General features: G+C 39.5%; 1 protein-coding gene across 2 annotated transcripts in view; it reads right to left on the reverse strand.

Moving 5' to 3' along the window:
* RELN (reelin) overlaps nt 1–21379 on the reverse strand; it is a 297263-nt gene that overhangs the window by 136032 nt on the left and 139852 nt on the right. For both annotated transcript variants that reach the window (XM_075738184.1, XM_075738246.1), the window contains exons 7-8: nt 18999–19095; nt 13628–13679 (exon numbers count right to left, since the gene is read on the reverse strand). In XM_075738184.1, the coding sequence (XP_075594299.1) occupies nt 13628–13679; nt 18999–19095 (149 nt within the window). The remainder of the gene's footprint in view (nt 1–13627; nt 13680–18998; nt 19096–21379) is intronic.

Here is a 21379-nt window from a genome sequence, read left to right on the forward strand (position 1 = left end):
AATTGTAAATAGAGGAACAGATACTTCTGAGCCACTCCAGCTGTGTGTGGTATGTTCAGCTGGTCTGACATGTATTCTTGCTGTTACGAGGCACAGAATAATTAATATTGCAAAGGCAGCAGGACTTTGAATTATCAGCCATGTACCCAAAATTACTACAAAGCAACTGTCTGGTTATATTTTACTGACAAGGCATTTTATTTCTATCATATTAAACCCAAATGATGCCAGGAAAAGCCTTTACATTTCATATTTGCCCATCTGCTGAGATGGTCTACTTTACTGAATGACATCTGCTGTCGGTTTCTACTTCTCTGGCATTTAGAAGTTCCAACCCTTAATCACAGTCGTTCATTTTATTTCAGGGGAATTCAGTTCAAAAATCAATGAATTTCAGCCAGTTTAACCACTCTGGCTGGCCAGAGGCTGTGAGGCAAAACAGCAACATACTGACTTTTCTGTTAGACAGAAATTAAAGGAACATAAACAGTGTAAATAACCAGCCGTATAGACTTTATAACATGTGCCATTTCAGTTACTGTTACAATCAACTTTTATAGAATCACACAATCATAGAATGGTTTGGGTTGGAAGGGACCTTAAAGCCCATCTAGTTCCAACCCCCCTGCCATGGGCAGGGACACCCTCCACGAGACCAGGTTGCCCAAAGCCCCATCCAGCCTGGCCTTGAACACTTCCAGGGAGGGGGCATCCACAGCTTCTCTGGGCAACCTGTTCCAGTGCCTCACCACTCTAACAGTAAAGAATTTCTTTCTAATATCTAATCTAAATCGACCCTCCTTCAGGGTCGATTACCCCTTGTCCTATCACTCCATGCCCTCGTAAACAGTCCCTCTCCAGCTTTCCTGTAGGCCCCTTCAGGTACTGGAAAGCTGCTCTAAGGTCTCCCCGGAGCCTTCTTTTCTCCAGCCTGAACAACCCCAACTCTCTCAGCCTGTCCTCATAGAAGAGGAGCTCCAGCCCAAAAATGCTGCTAAAAAAGGGGCAGAGGCCAGATTTGCTGTCCCTGCTGTAAAGATGATAGGAAATGAGTGTTCCCCATCAGTACAATCAATACAAAAACTGTCATCTGTTAAATCTGAACACCCTCAAACTACGCAATGAAGATTAAAGTTATTGCTTAAAAGAAATGGGGCCACTGGACAAGGGCTTTGCAAGGTAGACGTGGTATTTCACTTGTGTTACTGGAAAGGGAGCAATGGAGGCAGAATGAAAAGAGGAGAGACAAGTGCTGGGGTTTATTATTATTTTAATAAGCAGAACAGGTTGTATTAAGATTAAAATTAATTTGGGAAAGTCATCAAGGTCAATGTAAGTAGCAGTTATTGGCTGTGATAACAGATGTGGTTTTATGTTCTTGACTCAAAATCATAAGATAGCAAGGTTATTTATTATTTAAATATCTAATTCTGTAAAGCCGGAACCAATAATAAGAAAAAAAAGGAATGAAATTCATCCATTTGAAAAAACCATCAACAAGGTTCAGGCATTATTCTTTGCCATTTGAACCATCTTTTTAAATATACAAGAAGAACATGGATCTGGTGCTTCCATCCTTTACAAAAGCGATACTTGTCCTAGCTTACATTAAGAGTTTCTTCCCAAGAAAAGCGGAGGAAGGTGAATGTACAACTGCATCCAGGACAGGGATTACTGGGATGGTATTGAAAGCCAGTGGCTTTTCAATATTATTGTTCCTTAATTACTACTACTTAATACTATTACTATTACTCCATATTACTATTATTCCAGTAATCCTAAACTAGCATTATTTAAATTATTTTGTAGAAACGTGAAGTTTGGATGTTTGCCTCTACCTTGACCAGCAAAGCTATACTCTGACTTTGTGAACGAATAGATGATCAAAATTCAAGTAGTAAAATAGCAGGAACTGAGGGCAAATTCACCCGGGGAAGGGAGGTGTCCTTCACACTGCTTCCAGAGATGGTAATAAACAGTTTGTCAGCTCCGCGCAGAGCAGCAGGGGCAGGATGTCATGCTGTAAATCTTCACACCCTCCCGTCCTCCAAAGAAAAAGTTGTACAAGATGACATAAAACCTTTTGAATGAGATTAGAATAGGCTTGTTTTAAATCAAGAATGCCCAGGGTTTGAATTAGCCATGAGAATGGGTAATAAAACATGCACAATGATTACCATAAAGAAGTCTACATTAGTAAGTTACTGCATTAGAGGAAAATGCCGTTTCTTTCTTAGGCCAAGTACATCACAGCAAACCTGATGCCCTGGTGAGGTTATTGCTAGCTAAATCTGACTGAGAGCTAGCATTATACTTTCAATAGTAAGGGCTTGCACGTGTAATTATCTATTCTTTTTGAGAAAAAAGCAAACCACCCTCTCCAACCAAGAACAGCCAAATTTTTTCTTTATGTATGCATAGGCAAGTTTGTCCTTGGGTTTCAGGAACAAAGTATTTTTCTCCTTTGGAGTTATTTTACTCCTTTTGATAGGCTTCTAGCTGAAGTTCACAGACTTCTAAAACTTTTGGAAATAAGCTAAAGTAGAGACAACCTTCATGGATTTAATTTTAAATGATACATTTGAAACTCAGACAGCAATTTTGTCTGTTATCAAAACCTCAGCAGCTTCTGTTATAAACCCCAGCTATTTCCATATACTGAATATTCTGAAACACTAATTTATTTGGCTTGCGCTTTACATGCTTGGACTTTGCCCCAAGGCAAATTTCAATAAAATAAAATTTGCTCCAAGTTGAATTCAGACATCAATGCTAATAGGGGAGGGGTTTGGTAGAGCATGGGGATGCTAAACAGCTCCTGCCTGCTGCTTTGTTAATTCTACCTAAACCAAATAGGAAAGAATAGAAAAGGGAAACAAAAGTATGCTTAAGTGCTTTGCTGCCTGTTTCAGAGGATTGCTAACCCACAGCCAGGACCTCACTAGCACTGACCACCTGCAACATCTCCAACTGAGATGGTCATGACTCATTTTGCAATTTTTTCGTAACTCTCATTAAGCTGATTTTGGTTTCCTTCAATGTCATCTAAACTACTACTGAATATTTTATGCATCTCGATTTTTAAAATATCATGTAGGCAGAAGTACTAAGAGCATAGTATTTCCAGAGAGATGTTATGAAGGCACTTTGTATCACTTATTTGTATCCAGGCTGACAACGGCAGGCAAAATTAATTCTCACTACGGCTTTGCCTCCAACTGTGTCAGATTTACAGAAACCCGAGTCATACGGCTCTTGGTCTCTAAGATTTCTTAACAACGCTGATTAGAAGCTGGTGTTTTGCTGAGATAAAACTGGGTGCCATCTGCAAGGGAAGCAATATTTTGCTCCTTATAGCCTCTGACGTCCTCTGCCTCTTGACAACCTCTTGATAGTTCCTGCAAGTGCTTCCGTGGATAAGCAGATGAGATATCTAATGCTGGCTTTAAGGAGAATGAGTCTAATGTGGAACTGTGCAAGAAAAATTCACAGAAAAAAATTATACGAGGGTGTGAATTGTGTCCTGGCTGTGGCCTGAAAAACAAAAGGGAACTCAAAACAATCACGTTTATCTAGTGCTTGAGGATTGCTTTTATTCATTTTGCTAATGTGATGAATAATGATTAGTGTTTGCTAAGGATTATGATTTGCTGATATCACTTGAATTAAGCCAAACTGGATAGTATAAATTACTAGTAGTCAAATTTGGCTGGCTTCCTAATAGTTTTTTCCAAACAAACCATACAGTCTGGTATAATGAACACCCTACAGATCCTAATTTTTTTAGGTGTATCTTCACATTGGCTTCTAATAAAGAACCAGATCATTTTAACCATGTTAATAATGGAATAGTTTGTGCTGGATATACCAGAAGCACCGGTACGAAAATGAACAACCTGCTGCTTATCCCATTCTGCCTCTGAAAACTTCCTCAAGAGAAGGTCGCAAGAGCATTTTAATTTTTCCTTGAAGTCACAACTGTGACACAATTGTGATTTTAAATTATGACATATTTTAGATATTTAGACTATTTTTTAAAGTATATCTTTGTTTATAGAACAAATTCAAAGTACAAATAAATATTTTACGTGTAGAAAGTCCTCAAATTAAAAACTGTAATAACTGTATTATATTTTGTAATTTTAATCTACCTTTTCATGGAAATAATTAGGTATTTTTGTTGCTGGCTGCTTATTTCTCCCTTGCGAAAAGAGGATTTTGACTGCCTGTGCCCCTGTGCGTGTTCTGATAAACAATCTGAAATAAATACCTGACGGTAGAAAAAAAAAAATGTCGGTGTTTGCCTTTGGTAAAAATCAGACCTCCTCTAGCTTTATTGAGAATTATGAATTTTGAACTGCAAAGTCTCAACTATTTATCTTCAGCAGATTTCAGAGAGCAGCTAACTTTTGTTCCACCGGAAGCTTTAGGCTGTTGTTATGTTTTGGAAATGCTGGGTAGTTACATCTAAACAAAAAGAAAGGGTCGAAAATCATGCTAAAAGCCTCCACCATGAAACTATAAAAGATGAGAAGAATAGTAAATAGTAAATACATTTGACAAAAATTAATCAGAAGGGCTTCAGAAATGAAGTCCTAAAAATTAATTGGGTGGGCTGTCCTCGCCCAGAGGGTGGTCTTGGTTGGAGCGCAGGGGGGGCACTGGTGCAGGTGACCTCCCACGGTCCCTTCTCACCAGCCTCCTTCCAGGATTCCCAATAACAGCCAACATACTTTTTATGAATTAATGCAGCTAATTTCCTTTAGATGAGAAGTAAAGTCTGAGGAAATACTTATCTGGCTCAACTTCCTCTTAGTCTATTTATATTCAGAGATATGATGTGCTTCCTGCGCTCACACAAATTTCTTCTCTTCTAATGAACAAGATCAGATCACAATTCATATTGCTTTTTGTGCTGAGAACATTAAGGAGAGAAAAATAAGCCAGGCAGAAAACTGTATTTCCCTTATGCCGGTTTCCAATTTATTCTGATGTGTAAAGATGCTCGGCTATTTATAGTGTCTCTTTCTGAGACACAGCCAGCAGGTATGTGCTTGGATAATGTGTCTGTTCCCAAATAGATAATTAAATGATGCTTCTAAATTTAACCACGTTCTTAAGTGCACTAACATTGCTAACACTAACATTTGCTGAAGGCAAAGTGAGTGAACCTGTTAAGAGCTGGATGTAATGGACACCCAGTAATAACAGCAACGAAAATAATATCATTAACTCCCCAGAAATACTCTTACAGTGGTTCTTGAATATCTGCCCAAGTAATGAGCCCTGTGTAAGCATTTTTTACTTGTATACTCATATTGTATGCTTCAACATTATTGCCATTAAATGCTTAATGTGAGGTTATGTGGAGATCTTCTAAGTGGGAGTGATCTTTCAACAAAGCTGAGTAAAATTTCAATTATAGTATCTTAAAATTAAAATAGTTCAGTAGTACAGTAATATGTATTGAAAAGTAGAAAGAGACATTTTGTTTTCTCTGTTTAGCAGCCTGGGTCAGCTGCAAAGGTCAATAATCAAGAAAATGAGCACCATAAGCTGCTCATAAGGGTATTAAAGTACTGCAGGAAGGTAAATGATGTTCTATTTAGATCCCTCAAGCCAGTCCATTCTAGAGAGGCAGTACAGAAAACACACACTGGTCCCAAGAACTGCTGTGTAAAAGGTGATATCTCGAATACAAAGATTTGAAAGTAGTCTCCTTGCCTGCTTCAGTGAAATTTCCCATCACCAAGAAAATCTGAGAAATATTTTTTCTCAAGCCAAGTCCTGAGCTGAGGTGTCTCTCTTTTCTGAAACGCTGTAAAACTGATTGCCTGTCTTTAACTTTATATGTGGGTAGATAACAATTGGTTTGGCAAAAGTCTTTTTTTGCAATTCCTTATGAGCTTTTCTATTTTTATCTGCTTTTGCTCTCATGGAAACGCCCTCCCTCCCCCACTGGAGAGAGACCCAGGAGCATTTTGCTGAGCTGGGGACTTCTCTGTTCCCCCCCACCCCCCCGCAACTACAGATGCTTTGTTGTTTGAGTTAATTCAAAAATGGACAATTTTAATCATACAAAAGTGTTATCCTCATACAATGATAGGAGCAGGATTAAGATGAAAGTCAGTCTGTAATCCAGCATTTATTATTTGCAGCAACCAATTCTGTAATGGCCCGCGTTCGACCGTGAGGCGGTGGCTCGGCCACCTGCCCTGGCTCTGAATCCTGAGGCTCTCTTGATCTTTTCTGCTTTTCTCCAAATAGTAAATCTGTAATGCTCACATTTTAATTCCTAACAGTGGCAGAGAAGCCCTGGTACGGAAGTAATAAAGACAGTATTTCATTGTAACCTTGGGCTAGCCAAAACAGCACAAATCATTTTGCCACAAGGCCGTTAAAATGTCTTTCAAACACGGCATTAACTTTAAACCCAGGTTTCAATCTAGGTATTATCTAGGGAGCCCCTCTCGTATAACTCAGCAAAATCAATAATCACCACCTAACGTTTCCATGTGCTGCGTGAAGTGTGCTAAATGATGTTACTTACCCGTCTTATTCCTTCACATTAGATGTAGTTTGTAACCTACGCATCTGCACAAAGGACTCTGCCAGGAGGGGGAAACTAGCAGGTTTCATGTCATGCAATAGCAAATGGCAATGTGGGTGGTGAGTCAAAAACCTGAATATTGTGTTTACTAGGTGGAAAATGGGAAATGAAGCAAGCAGAAGAAATGCAGAATGGTGAATGACATCAATTTTGGCATTTAATTATATCAAATTATCAAGCTTTTCCCAAATGTATAGGAAAGTAAGTAGGACAAAACAACCTGGGGGTTCAGATACACTCAGTGCTCTGTTCTCATTGCTTAGAGGGGTCTAGATCTGCATATAGCAACAATCAATCTTCACTTCATAATCTTCATTTCTTATGGACATTAGTGCTTTAAATTACCTATTGTAAAAACTGGTTTTATGCATTATTTAAGATCAGTTCAGAGAGAGTTCTAACACAATTTTATTAGCCAGTTTCCCGGCAATTAAATCCTTTAGACCCTCATGCCAGCCCAAAAGTGCTCCACATTTGCCTAATGCAAGATCATCTATCTGTCCTGTGGCTACCAGGCCAGCAGAACTGGCCAGTTTCTTCCCTGTTGGTACCACTGTCAGCACGACCGTGTGGATGTGCCATGCATGCACAGCAAACCTTGTGCTTCCTGGAAGGCACTGGAGCAGGAGAAATTTGGGTGACTGAAGGAAATCATCCATGTAGGTGACTCAAGTGAAGGACGTGGCTCAATATGCCCAGAACATTTGGCACCACAGTTTCTTCCATGAGTTTTTTTGTATTCAGCTAACAAGATAGTGATGGATGTAAAAGATCAAATACTCTTCCATGCGAAATTCAGAAGGGGCTCATTTTTCACTTTGGTATTTCTCTAGAGACATGTGAGTGAATTTTCATAGCAATTCTGAAGGAAATTGCTCATCTCTGTCCAGTTCTGCGGAGGGCAAGCCCAGTGCTACCTCATGAAATGGCTATTGCAGCATTTGTCAGTCGTCCGATAGCTTCTGCTAATTGTAAAACTGACAAAACAAAACTGGAAATTAAGAGAAAATGATCAGCAATGGTTCCTCTCAGCCAAAGCTAAGGCCTATTTAACAAAACATGTTTGGATGTGTGAATTTCTATCAAGTGGTCTGAATCCAAGCAGAGGATAAATAGACGACATAAAGGCAGTACTGTCAATATAACAGCTGCCACCAGAACTGAATTAAAGCATGATAAAAATGTAAATGATAAGTGTCTTCAGACTGTTACATGGGGCCAAATGCAGTCATCACTGTGTACGTGGCTGAGCCAAGTGGAGTAGCAACGTTTCTGGCAGGAAGGAGAAGGAATCGCTGTCCCCTGCAGATGCTCTGCAGAACCCTCCAGATGCTACTCTAGGGGACAGCCTGGAGGGACCGCTATTTCCTCCACATAAATACATGGAGGTCAGTGAATCAGCTGCACTATTTAAGTAATTTGATAATTTTTGTAAGATTTTTTTTTCTTATTCCTCATTTTTATATTTGCTGAGGTTAACAGGGAAGTAAATGTGTATTCTGAAGCATAGACGCTTGGCAGGTAAGGACTAATCCAAAGGGCACATTCAACAATTCTGAATTATAATAACTAAACAAGAACAACAAGAACAACAACAATAATCTGCAGTTTCAATATGCATCAGGGCAATACAGAAGAATTTACATTATCTACACGATCCACTACATTTTATAATTTAATTCTGCCAGTCTCACACTGGTAACACAGTCAAATTGCCACTACAAAAACGAAGGAAAAAAATGAAACCTGAAAAAGAATTGAATTAACTAAAGATGATAAACACTATCTGTGCTTTGTCTTCAACAAACATCAGAGACCCTTAGCCCATGGATTTGCTGAGTAAAACAGCTCTCATGTAGACCCTAGCGACCTTGGTAGTTAAGGAAGAGTAATAGAGGCTGCTGGGTTAATGATTCACTAACCTGATGTCTTAGGGCGAGGCAGGGCATGACATGAAAACCCTTTTGGAACCATTATGTCAAAGATTTGCATCCAAACCAATGACCCTTACTCATATGCTAAATCAAAAGCAATCAATAGCATATTTTAAATAGTTTTCTCCATTATACTCACAGAGGACTGTGAAATCAGCCAGCATTAAAATTAGACTGTAAATAAACTGAGCCACATGGAAGTTCTCGGTATGTGTGTTGCACATGCACCTCACCTCTTAAAAAAAAAATGACAGTGTACATACAAAGTCATCACAGATAATACAATAACTCTTCAGTTAAGTACAGGTGATGGTCTGATGGATTTAAAAAGCTCAAGAGATTTGAAGTGAAGACAGGGGTGACTACTCAACCAGAAAATAAAGTTGAAAGAATGGAAAGTGTGTTACACAAGACTGGAGAAATTATTAGTTTTGTTACTGGTTTTAGTGATTATACAATAAGATTGTCAATGAAATATTTAAGTATGTAAAAGCAGAAAGTTTGGCTTTTTCTTTTCTTTTGGGGAAGATAGAAAATAGGGACAAAGGGGGTACTACTGAAAGAAGATCACCTGAGTAACGTCTCTGCACCCTGAATTAGTGGGGTTTTGTCCTTACCAAAAACTCCAGAATAGTTGAATATCAATCACAATCTTTCTTCAATAATATTTCAATCATATTAAAAATAGTAGATACACACATTTATCCTTGCTATAGGGTTCCATTAGAAAGATATTAAGGGAGATTGATAAGCTGCAGATAGGTTGCTTGTGATTGTAATAAATTAGTTTTACCCATATGGAACTCTGTAGGTTTTATCCCTGTTAAATATTGTAAGATAAATAATCAATCATCAACTTCGTTGTCTGACAGATGTTTAGACAAAATAAGCTGGAACAATGGAAGAGGCAATAGCAACAGATGGGAGAGGTGACTGAACAACGTGAAAGAAGCTACCTCAGAAGCCGCAGGAGAAAGGGACCACTCTTACTCTATGGGTAAGGTCCAAATGCTTCTGGTTCCACACCAATGTGCAGACCATAATGAGTGACCCATCTTTTGAATAATACCTACTGGGATTTTCCTGAGAGTACAAACAGAGTCCATCTGGCAAAATCACAAAGCACTCTCCCAGATTAATACCTACTACTAAAACCCCACACTGAAAACAGTGTTTTTAATGAAGATCGATGTGCTAGATACATGTTTTGCTTCATGTCAAGACTGGTTTCTAGCAATAGCAGGGATTAGTGATTGACCCAAAGTAAAATCTGTTAGATTTGGGAACCTAACTTTCCCAAAAGTTCTTTATCATGATTTTGTGGGAGAGAGAGTCCAAACCCAAGCTTTTTCTTCAAATAAAGCAAAAAAACCCTTTTGGACCTTTGGCTAGTTCTTTGTATGCAAGACTGATGGCTTGATCTTTAAATAACAGAACTGAAGTGCGAAATGTTTGACATGTTTGAAACGTATTCCCTCTCAGAAGACGTTTCTTAACTTAAAAGAAAGGCCTTCCCCCCAAAATCAATTTTGGTTTAATATAAAATAGTAGGGGTTTAGATTTTTTTAGAAAACGATGGGGAGGGAGGGAGAATTGGTAATTTGCTCTAGGAATGACAGAGAATCTTTGTGATAATGACATAAAAGTTGAAGGGAAAGCAAATTACAAACATTTTTTATTTATCCAGTACATGATACTGTCAAAGCCATCCTGTTCTCAGAGTAGTGTTCAAGAGTTTGACACAACAAAGAGCAGAAGCTTTCCTTGTCAAGTTATTCCCATTTTCAAATACTGTTTAACAGCCAAAAGTGATCTAGCAATACTAAGACATAAGGAGAGAGCTATGGAACAAAGTTTTTCTAGGTAATGTAGTATCTTCCATTAACAATTTCCACGTTGCGACACACACCGCTGTGAGGAGCACCTGCCCTGGAGGCCAGGCTGAGTGCTGGTGTTCATCACAGCGCCTTCGGCTTCAGCTTGGTCTTTGACTCAGAGGCACTGCAGAGGAAGGAGGGATGGAAAGAGCCTGCCAATGCTGACCTCTCCACACAGAGCATGCACAGCCCACATACACCATGGCCATGGGAGCATACACTTGAACGGGACACCCAAGGAACAGCGCATGAGCAGAACTACTTGCACACCTCACACCTTGGCATCGCTCCCTCAATGCTTTTCCTTTTGTCCTTATGGGATTTCATGGGTCTCTCTCTTCCTGTGTTTAGTTCAGTTGCAAATCTCTCAGTACTATGAGTCACCTTCCATCATAGTGGCCTATGTGAATGACAGATCATGTTCATCCCTGGAGAAGGCCAGGGATGTAGCTAAGGGGAAAAGCCTGAGCTTTGGAGTGAGAAATAGGGAATATTTCAGCCAATGAATCAGACTAACACCATGTGGCAGCTGAGTCTGGAGGCTTTTGTGCAATATCTTGCAATCCCAAGCTGTTGAATTAGACGTTGTGGCCTGAGAGAGCCCAAAGGCATTGCTTTAAATATCTCAATTAACAATCCCACTGAACATTAAGGAAACTGCTAGACTTTGTCTTTCACATGTCAGGGTTTGGTCTTGGAGAAATGTAGTCACGGATGATTAAGACATCTGAAGTAACCAAAATTTTCTGCACGCTTGAGTAGAGAGTGCATGAACGTAAACGTCACCATCCATAGCCCTGGATCAAAAGGCAATGCCACTGGCTCCAGGTGGCTCTGAGTGAATGCTGCATGGCAGACAAGTTGCTCTCACTAGGAAAGGATACTGCACATTAATGTTGTCCTGTGTGCTGAATAAGCCTTACTAATTACCTTTTCATCCTAATTAAGCCTTCATCTTCAGTGCTCCTTTTCAACCCCGTTGCCCTTTAAAGGGCAAGACTACCAAATAGGTGATACATGAAGGAAACTACACAGAATATCAACTAATGAAAAATTCACTAGGGTATTACCCTTCCTGACCACACAGTTTAAAAAGGTCTCGGATTTATGGTGAAATCAGGACCGTTTTTTTGCTTCATTTCCCAGTCCTCATCTGCTTATATACCTGCAAATACAGAATTCCAGCTGATAATTAGTGCTGAGAGAAATCAAAGGGTATGCACTTTAATGCGGCCAAAGCTAGATGATGAATTTCATATAAAGATATCCCCAAAAGATTACAGCTTAAGCTATTCCACGGTCGATAGAAAGTGTTAAACATTCTTTAAAAAAAAGGCAATTCCCTTGGATGAATTCCTAAATAGGGTTATGATTAAATCAGACATTTGGGAATAAGTTGGAAACTGGCAAATGCCTAGTTTAGATTTATGATTTGAAAGCCAAGTACTGCTGAGCTCAGCAGCAGTCCCCAGGCTCATGCCGGTTTTTATCAGTTACAAACCCAATCTGCACTGTATTTCAGGCCTAACATAGGCACGTGGGGAAATGTGATACATTTTGAACTTCAGGCTGAAATTTTATTTACTCAGACGTGCATCAACCCCTCTCCTGCTGCTCCATCATATCGGAGATTTTACTGGTACCTACTGGTACAGACTAAAGTATTCTTACCATATATTCACGACAATCCTGTCATATAGAGTATTTCCTACTTAGCTTGTTCTTCACCTTCCCCAGCTGATAGGAACAGAGGCTACTAGTGAACTCTCAAGTTTAATTTTTAAACTTCCGGGAGCCTGCACCCGTCCGCAGTCCACCTGCAGCAGACACCAGCCACCGAGCTGTGACAGCAAACATTGACCTACCAACCCATTCAGTTCCCACTGCTCTGGGTCACTGTAAGAATAATCCATAGAAGATTTTTGTAAATTTTCCTGAAAAGCAAAATTCCTCCATCATCACAAACTTGCAGCATTATAAAAGTCACCTGTCCTCGGGCACAGCCAAGGGTGGGAGGGCTTCTGCGGGCGAGCAACACGTCCTAGCAGATCAAGTGAGCGGCTCCCCTTTCACTGGCTGAATGAAACCGCAGGGTAACTCCAGGCTAGCTTGCACTGGATGTGCCCAATATTTATGCAATAATTCAGTTTAGGAATGGATAGATTTTTCTGGCTTTTTAAAAACAGTAATTCAAAATAAAAGGATAGATCCTAATCCTACAAACTTTTAACATTGCAGTCAATTGCAGGGTGACAGGTAATGATGACCTCAAATAGTCAAATGAAATGAACAACTTCAGGTAAAAACAAATTTAAATGATGTATTTCTGAGGCTTCTAGGATTTTGATTTCCAATCCATTAAAAAAAAATCAAGCTGCTTGCCAAACTACCTGATAGCTCTTATTTCCAGCTGAGATTTCCAGAGTTTAATCACACCTCTGCTGAGATACTTTTGGAGAATTACTTTTTTAAAAATAGGAATATGATTTGGAAACACATATCCAGAGGTCCACAGAGGAAGCAGGCTACATTTCCTGCTTTCTTTTTTATTGAAGCATTTGTATCATAAAAACATTTTTCCCTCATATTTTGAGCACTGAGATATGAGCTAAAAAATTGTGTTCCAATTTGCCCTCAGCCCAAGCCATTTCTACTATAATTTATAGCCACAACTACACAGTGAAAATGTACAATAACTTACAGCAGGTATTCTAAGTAATACAGCATATAACCACGCTGTTGATAATAGGAACTAAATAGCATTTAGCTTTGGTCTGCCCTACCTATTTTGTTTGTACAGATGTATTAAAAACAGCACTACCCAGTCCTAACTTGGAATACATCAAAGGTTTAAAATGTTAAAAAAGTTCATTTTTTAGAAACAATAATCACACTTCAGAGAAAGAGCAAGAGATTATAATGTTATCTGTCAGGGTATAAAATAAGTGGCAGAAACCCCCAAAACCAACATGACTATGCCTCCGATCATCAGAGTATCTACTGAGGTTGCTCCTTTCCAAAGCTCCTTATGTTAGGAGCTCTAGATTAGGAGATGAATAAATGTGCTGCAGTTTTGAAAAGATATTTTTAATCCCTCATGTCGAGTGAACATTGACCAGAAAGGTATACCTGAGCTTGAGGGTCATTTTCCTTTGCAGCAATGACTTTTTTACATTTTCTCAGGTGAAAGAGTGAGCTAAACTTACCAAGGGAAAATTGAAGGACGGATGCAGTAGTTGTGTTAAGGCCAGTGGTGGTCTACAGGAAGAAAAGCAAACAGCAGAGAGGTTGTGTTAGATCAGCAAAACAATACATTCATCACTTGTTTTTCTTTGAAAGCATTGAAAGTCTCTGGATACCTGGATCTCCAGTGCATAAAACTATTAATTGCCGATCCTTTCAGGTTGAGTGATCACGGACATTTCTGTTATGTCATTTTGATTATTGATATCTCGTCATATGTCAAAGATGGATTTTTTTTTTTCTTTTACTGTATTAATGTCTACAAACTGAGCACATTTATGGGAAACACTGGTGCTTGACCAGTGTTTAGAAGACGAAAACGTAAACCCTGTGGTCTATGGTCAGCTTGCTTAGTGCAAATCTGTATATATAGAATGGTTTTCATACAGCACAGAACAAGAACCAAAAATTATCATAAATAACTAATAAAAATAACATTAAGTAAACCTAAAACTATAAAATGAAATACTAAGAGAGAATAACAAAATCTAAGTCTTCAACAGCAAATCAAATAAAACCTTGGTGGTACTGCATAACGTATACAACGAAATTTTGTAGTAGCATCTGCACACTGTTGACATCCAACCAAGACCTACAAACAGGCAGAAAACACTGAGCAGCTCGCTCTGTATTCAGCACACCACCCTCCTTTGATGCCTTTCCTTCTCCCTTCTTTCAATGCCCCTGTATTTCAGTAGTTCAAATTAGGACTGTTTTCCTGAAAATACTATAAAATAAAAAGCACTGGACTGTTGTGAAGGACACCTATTTATTTGCAATTCATTTTTAAAGTTGGACTTAACAATACTGCTACATAATGAGCAAGGGAGAAGCACTGCCTAAAAACACTGCCTGAACTAGTTATTTTGTCAGAGCTGAAAAATCATTGCAACTGTTTAGCAAACAGAAAGACCAACTGGAGGATCACCCCAAAAGGGAAGACTCAAAGTTTGGTTCATTCACTTTAGCAAAAGACCCAGCAAAGATATAATTTATCATTATAAGCAGATTTTAGATGGTACAATGAAGAAGGAAAAACATATGAGCTGAAAGACAATGGCAACATTAGATCAAAAGAGAAAAGGAAAAAAGATATGACCTGGCCAAACAGTAAGCTTACACAACCACAAAAGAAGTCATCTAATTGGAAGAACATGGAGAGCAAATACCTTAAATAAATGCATCTGTTATTGTTGCCAGTGATGCCTGCATCCTAGATTTCAAGACCTTGGAGTTGTCCTCCCATGTCAGACCCTATGTATCAATAATTCATATCATTTCCCATGAGAGCAGCATCAGACTCTTCCATCACATGTGCTCCTTGTGATCTGCATCCATGCACCACATCACATTGTGGATATGCCACAGAGAAGTCAAACTTCTGAGCAAATTCAGCCTCAGAAGTAAGGTTCTGGGGCTAGCAGGCTTTGGCTTCCAGAGCTCAGCTGGGAATCTGCATGGAGGCAGCTCCAAGTGGAGCACCCGAGGACTTGAATGTTCCTCCTGCTTTGCTTGTATGAGTGATATAGAGGAAACTGAATAGTAGATAAGAATGGAAAAAAAGTGATAATCAGCAAAATATAGATAACTGTTTGACCTCATGGACACTAAACTGTCATTTTCTAAAAAAGCCAGCACTCATGTAAAGATTAGACTCAATGACTTGGAAGATGCTACATACTTTCGAGCATACATTAACTATGGCAGTACTACAAAGGCAATTTTATTAGCATTTTGTAATGATGAACAGTACAATTTCTGCATAATTTCCCTGACTCACATGGTGAAAGCAGAGATTCTTCCATTATCAGGTATTCCTGCACTCTTTAATTACCTACTATGCAGATAAACATGAAAACTGCAGAGAGAGATCTCTCTCATGTCTGAAGTCCCTTATTACCCTGTGCATTGCTTCATGACACTGAACAAAAGCTAGTCCTAAATGCAGATGTTTTCTGACTGTTATTTAGGACTCCACTGGCACAGAACAAATGTTATCTCTCAGTCACTTGTATTTGCTCTTCTGTCTTTGGAGACTTTCAAAAGAACTTCCATATCTTTGCAAACGTATATTCAGAATGTATATTCAAATGTATATGACTAACAAATTCTAGCTACACGTTAAATCAGTTTGAATAGCTGACTTCTGTTAAACTATCAGACTTTTTCCTTTGCTAGTTAGTTTTAATCCGGATTCATTTTCTGATGTGGTTTCCCATGCGGCACACCAATGGTTGTATGGATACCATCTCTCCCTCAGTGGGAGGGGACAGGTGATGGTGCGGAAGAGCAAAAGGGACTGGACTTCTACCAGTGTCGGTGTGCAACAAGTAGAAATATTTGTGAAATGATGCCCTTGAAAATAATGGATAGAGACCTACATGAGTTGGCATGAATTTTTGGTGTGTTTTGTTTCTTTCCTACATACATATTACACGTGGAGAGGAACTTCTTATAAATATTAGAGAATGGGATCTTCACTGAAATGCACAGATTAGCTGATACAAAGACTACATGTGCTTTAGGAGGCTGCATGGAAATTTGGGAAATTTATCACACCTATTAATGGTCTGTGAACTAAGACAGATTCAGCGGGACAGATTCCCAAAGTGTCATGATCATCTCAAACAGCAACTTTAAAAGCTACCTGAAAATTTGTCATTATCTGTACATAATGTTTACAGTTTTTCTCTCTTTGGAATATTCCTAACAGGCAATTTTAGTCTTTAAACAAAAATAGGGAAGGTGCATTTACATGACTCCTTTACAGTCTCTTACATTTACAGTCTCATCCTCACTTAAGTCCATTCCATCAGGATTGATTTCGTATTAGGTATCACATTTATCATGCCAAATAATAAAGTGCTTTCTGACTTGAGTTATGAGTACCTGTTATATTAGTTTACATTCAATTAATTATGTTGTGCAAGTTCTCATTTGAAAATGAAACCCTTTATCAATGTTCAGTGGCTCGTATCACCGAGAAATTAAATGTATCAGTTGTTGAAGAAGAGGCATTCATGTACACTTAAAAGAGACTATTTCGTAAGTCATTTCAGTAATGCGTTAGAAAAAAGCATTAGACATACTAAAAACTTTTTGCAAAGTTCTGCAAAGGACTCCTAAGTTCAGATACTGCAGACAGGCTGGTAGGGAGCCTTTAGTAGCTGTTTTCCTTTGCTCGCAACATCTCTGACGCTATACATCTTTGCAGGATTTTGCCAGTGGTGAATTCTCACCAACAGACACAGACAGTTGGCATTAAAAAACCTCTGCCTGCAGGAACAGGCAGCTGCTGGGAGTCAGGAGAAGAGAGGGAGGACAAGGAAGCAAACCAGCAGCTGTCACAGCTGTTGATATAATGCATTTTGCAAATTCAACTCTTCTTGACTAAGTGTTTTTAAAGCAATAATGCGGCACTAGGAGCCATGAACAGGAACAGAGATTTCAAGAGCCATTTCAAGCAGAGACAGAATGGGACTCAGTAAAGACGATAGAATAAAAATGCATAATGATTGGAGGAATTAAACAGGTTTTGGAATTTGTGACAGGAAGAGATATGTTGTGAAATCGCTGAAACATGACTACAAATCAGAAACAAGTTGGTTTTAAGAAAATAGGGATTTAAACCTATGTCCATACTCAAAAATAAAATTAGGTCAAACCTCTGGCACGAACACTATCCTCTGCTCATCCAAAATGTTAAGCCATTAGCATGTTCCTTCAGAAGGATTTGATTTTTCCACAACACTGACATAATATTTATAAACACTTTCATTATTAGGCTGCTAACTGTTTATAAGCATGATGATTTTTTCAGCTGATTATTTAATCACACCACTTTGGCATCATAATAAATTTTTCCAAGTTCCTGATGCCATGGTAGTGCTATTTTACCACAGGGTAATATGACAAATACAGTCCAACACTGAATTTTGAAGAAAATTCATGATTAATAAGGATAGCCTACATATCAGCAGGGAGAAGACAGCTAATTAATGACATTTCAAAACCCTCAGAGCTGGAACCCTGGCTTTGCTAAATGTCATAAATGGATTGTTTTTCAAGGAATGTTACCTATGCTCAATACTACAACTAAAAATGAGTTTAAAAATTGGGAAAAATATCCCAGTTGTGTGACTTCATTTTTGCACAGGACATAAAACAATGCATCTCTTCTGAAGGCAGTTAATGAAGCATACTACGTTCAAATAGGATTCAAAGTAGCAGAGAGGCAATTTAGCATCCCTGTCAGGATTCCCCGGCTGGAGCTGGCTGTGAGGGAAATGACTGAAATTCTCCTTTATCCATAAAACCTCTAAATTAGTTTTATATATGTTTATGACATTCAGTCACCACATCAGCAATATCTATCATTTGTGGAATTCTGGTCTTATTTTTTAGGATGTAAAGTTTACCCTGTTAAAAGAACTGTCAGTGTTTGCAATGAAGAGAAGATGCCTGGCCAAAACTTTTTATGTTTGTTATATGGCCCTCTTCCATGCATGCTCTTCAAATAGCCCTAATCAGCCTCTCCCTCCACTCAGAAGACTGTTGAAAACATGACCATTAATTTTGAATTATATAGGCTTTAGGCTGGCCTTTTAGTTTTTCAGTTCTTTCCAAAACTCCCATTTTTATGTACCTCGTTGCAGCGAGCTGCCCAGCGCCAGCATGTGGGCATTGGTTATACATCCTTCAATTCATTTTCCACACCCAGATGATCCCAAGTTAATGCAAATTGCACCATGTTGTTTCTTACAGCAATTTTACGACCAAACTAACCCCCAATGAAATTACTTCTGTCCCCCTTCATCATGACTCAATTTCTTACCCACACTTCCCTGAGACTGGCAGGTGTTTGCTCCAGGCTGCGTTTAAGTCTGTAGGATGCATTGTTCACAAGTGATGTTTTACAACCAAATTAACATTTGTCAACAGCGACAGGAAAAAACGTGACACAGCTAATAAAATAAGAGAAGAAAAATGAACCTTGTCTCTATTTTGTTGTTGGAAATAAAAAGAGAATGATGCCAGTTTGACAACACAGTTCCTTGCCTTTCCAGTATTTTATAGATACTTTAAATAACTTGGATGCACATTGGATCAAGAGACTTTCCCTTGCAAACTATTGCAAAATAACCTTTGGTTGGCATCTTTAGTTTAAAATGCTGGGATGTTCCTGGGGTGCTCTTCTACGGCCCTATCACCTTGCTTAAGAGCCTCTCCGCTGAACACCAAACTTTCCAAGCACGCCAACTTCTCTGCCGCTGACGCAGCCTCGATTCGTAGCCTGCAGTCCCAGCCCCAGCAGAGGAGCCAGCCTTCACTTACCAGTTCTCTGGGACCATATGGCTCGCAGAAAGTGACGGCGTTGCCGTGCATTATCACACCGCACTGCTCTCCAACCTCGCAGTTGCTGCATTCAGACCTGCAGGAAGAACACACCATGTTCAAAATGGAAACCAGAAACTGTACGTTTGAGACTGCATCGGGCTTGTAAACTGTAAAATAAAACCATTATATCTTGGCACTCAGAAAAATTGGACTGTTTTGTTATCATGGCACTGAACGTAAAGGTTGAGCAACTGTACGTATGATGTACTAAAGCTGCCTCCTGAGAAAGGCCCTTGTGAATAAGTACTCGCTCTCGGCAAACTGTCCCCCCTCCAGAAAGGAGTGTCTCTGCTTGTTGACTGCAAAACATCACACCATGGGAAACCAAGCTGAACTCTTACATCTACAACTTACCCTGAAGTGACTTTTCTTTCAAAATCCTTACTGCACATTCGATACACCATATGTAAACCCACTGCCGCAGAGTTACCGTACAGAGCAGCTCAGGAGAAGGGGGCAGGATCAGCCCCGCTCCAGCCCGCAGGGTTATTTACCCCAAAGTGCAGACTCGAGGCTGCAGACGCTACCCAAAACAGGGCACCAAGAGGCTCCTACAGCCCAGCTGCTGTTACATTGCTCTTGCTGCTGCTTTCTATTCATATTTGTCATAACTCATATTCCTGGTAACAGAGAGTTGCCACTCTGTTTACCTTTCAGGGGCAAAAGTATGAAGAAAATCCTGGAGAGGCTGGTAAGTGCTGCTGAGCCAAGCAATTGCATCTCTCCTGATATGTCTTAATTTAAAATGAAGGACTTTGCAGGTAGCCTGACTGCGGAGCAGAGGGTAAGGGCCCTCTCCCTCACCTTTCAGAATCACGGTATCAGCTCTTGGCACGAGTAGCAGATTTTCAAAAAATCTCGGAGGTGCTCCCAACCCCTGACAAGCTGTCTCCATGGGGCGGGCTGACATCGCCTTCAGGCATCCAAAGCTCAGCTTTAGCATCAAACGTACAAGCAAACATTTGCTCCTGGAGCAACTCCATTGTAAACAAGGGTGAACTCACTCCAAGCCTTCTTACTTCTTGCTGATTTTTGTCTGTACTTTGATAACTGCTATTTTTAGAGTTTTAAGTGCAATGGAATTATGTAAGGGGTGTTTAGGCAGTTTTTTCTTTGGCTTCTCACACAGAGTGCCTCAGACTTGGCCATCCTTTCTGATGTATCGCGTGCAAAGGTTTGGTTTTCTTCTGTCTATTTATTCTCCAGCTAATTTCTGGATGGCAGATCTTACAGAAAATCAGATGGAAAGGAAGAAATCCTAAGGAGATACGGACTTGCTGTCAACATATGTGATAGAGTTTTCATTGATCATAGTTGATTACTATACAAATTTCCTTCAGTTCTTTTCACCTCTTTTCCTAATTTATACTGCTTGATTGTTTTTTCATCAATAAGTGTGGTATTAATCCTCTGCAAGCCTTTCTGTAAACTACTCAGAGCAGGATTTTTCTGTTCCTAAGTATCTGAAAACCATCAGCCCACCATGACCCTGGATTGGGCAAATGAAATCTCCAGCTGCATTGCTAGGAAGAGGCTGGTTGCACTGCCAGCTACCTCATGAGCCTTGGACGGCTTTTCCCTGCAGGGATCATGCATCCAAAAGGTCTGAGCAGGGGAGGAAGGGCTGCTGCGAACCCAGGTAGTGATAAGAAATAACGTTTAAATGAAATTTTAAAGTACTTGTGTTTATCTAAGTGGAGCTACCTCCTGGTCTGCTCCTGCAGCAGACTGGGGCTCGTCACCACCCCCCTGGCCCCCAGGAGACCTTCCCAGGGCAGCAACGTGTGGGGAACTTTTGGCAGAACGGGTTAACTCTGCGCAGCATACAATACCCTGCAGGTCTGTGAGTGCTAAGCTGTGCTGAGTGATAGATGTTAGGTTTTCAGATGCATAGATGTGGTGAATAATTGATTGCATTTGTTATTTTAGGTCTCTTCAGTTAATCCTGGGTGAATTCAGCACAGGACTGGCTTTCTTATGCCAAAGTCAGAAGTCAAAGATGAATACCTCTTTCCCACTTTCCAAATTGCTCCCTTATTCTGAGATTTTATTAAAGGTCAGTTTTAGCTCCACTTCCCAAAACAAAGTCAGATGGAACAAATCCTTGAGTTTTTTTCCTGTATGAACATGTCAATTAAATAATTTAGCAATTCACATTGATATCATTTAGTATTTTGGATTTAAGTAGCAAAATTAAATCCTCTAATAAAGTAATGTAGTTCCTATCTACTTCAGTGAGTTAATATTTACTTATAAAAGCTGGCCAGTAATTTTATTTCTCAATATAGGGCAAGAAGAGAGCATGTGATTGAACCAAA

Source organism: Balearica regulorum, chromosome 1, assembly GCF_011004875.1.
Source record: "Balearica regulorum gibbericeps isolate bBalReg1 chromosome 1, bBalReg1.pri, whole genome shotgun sequence".
NCBI lineage: Eukaryota > Metazoa > Chordata > Aves > Gruiformes > Gruidae > Balearica > Balearica regulorum.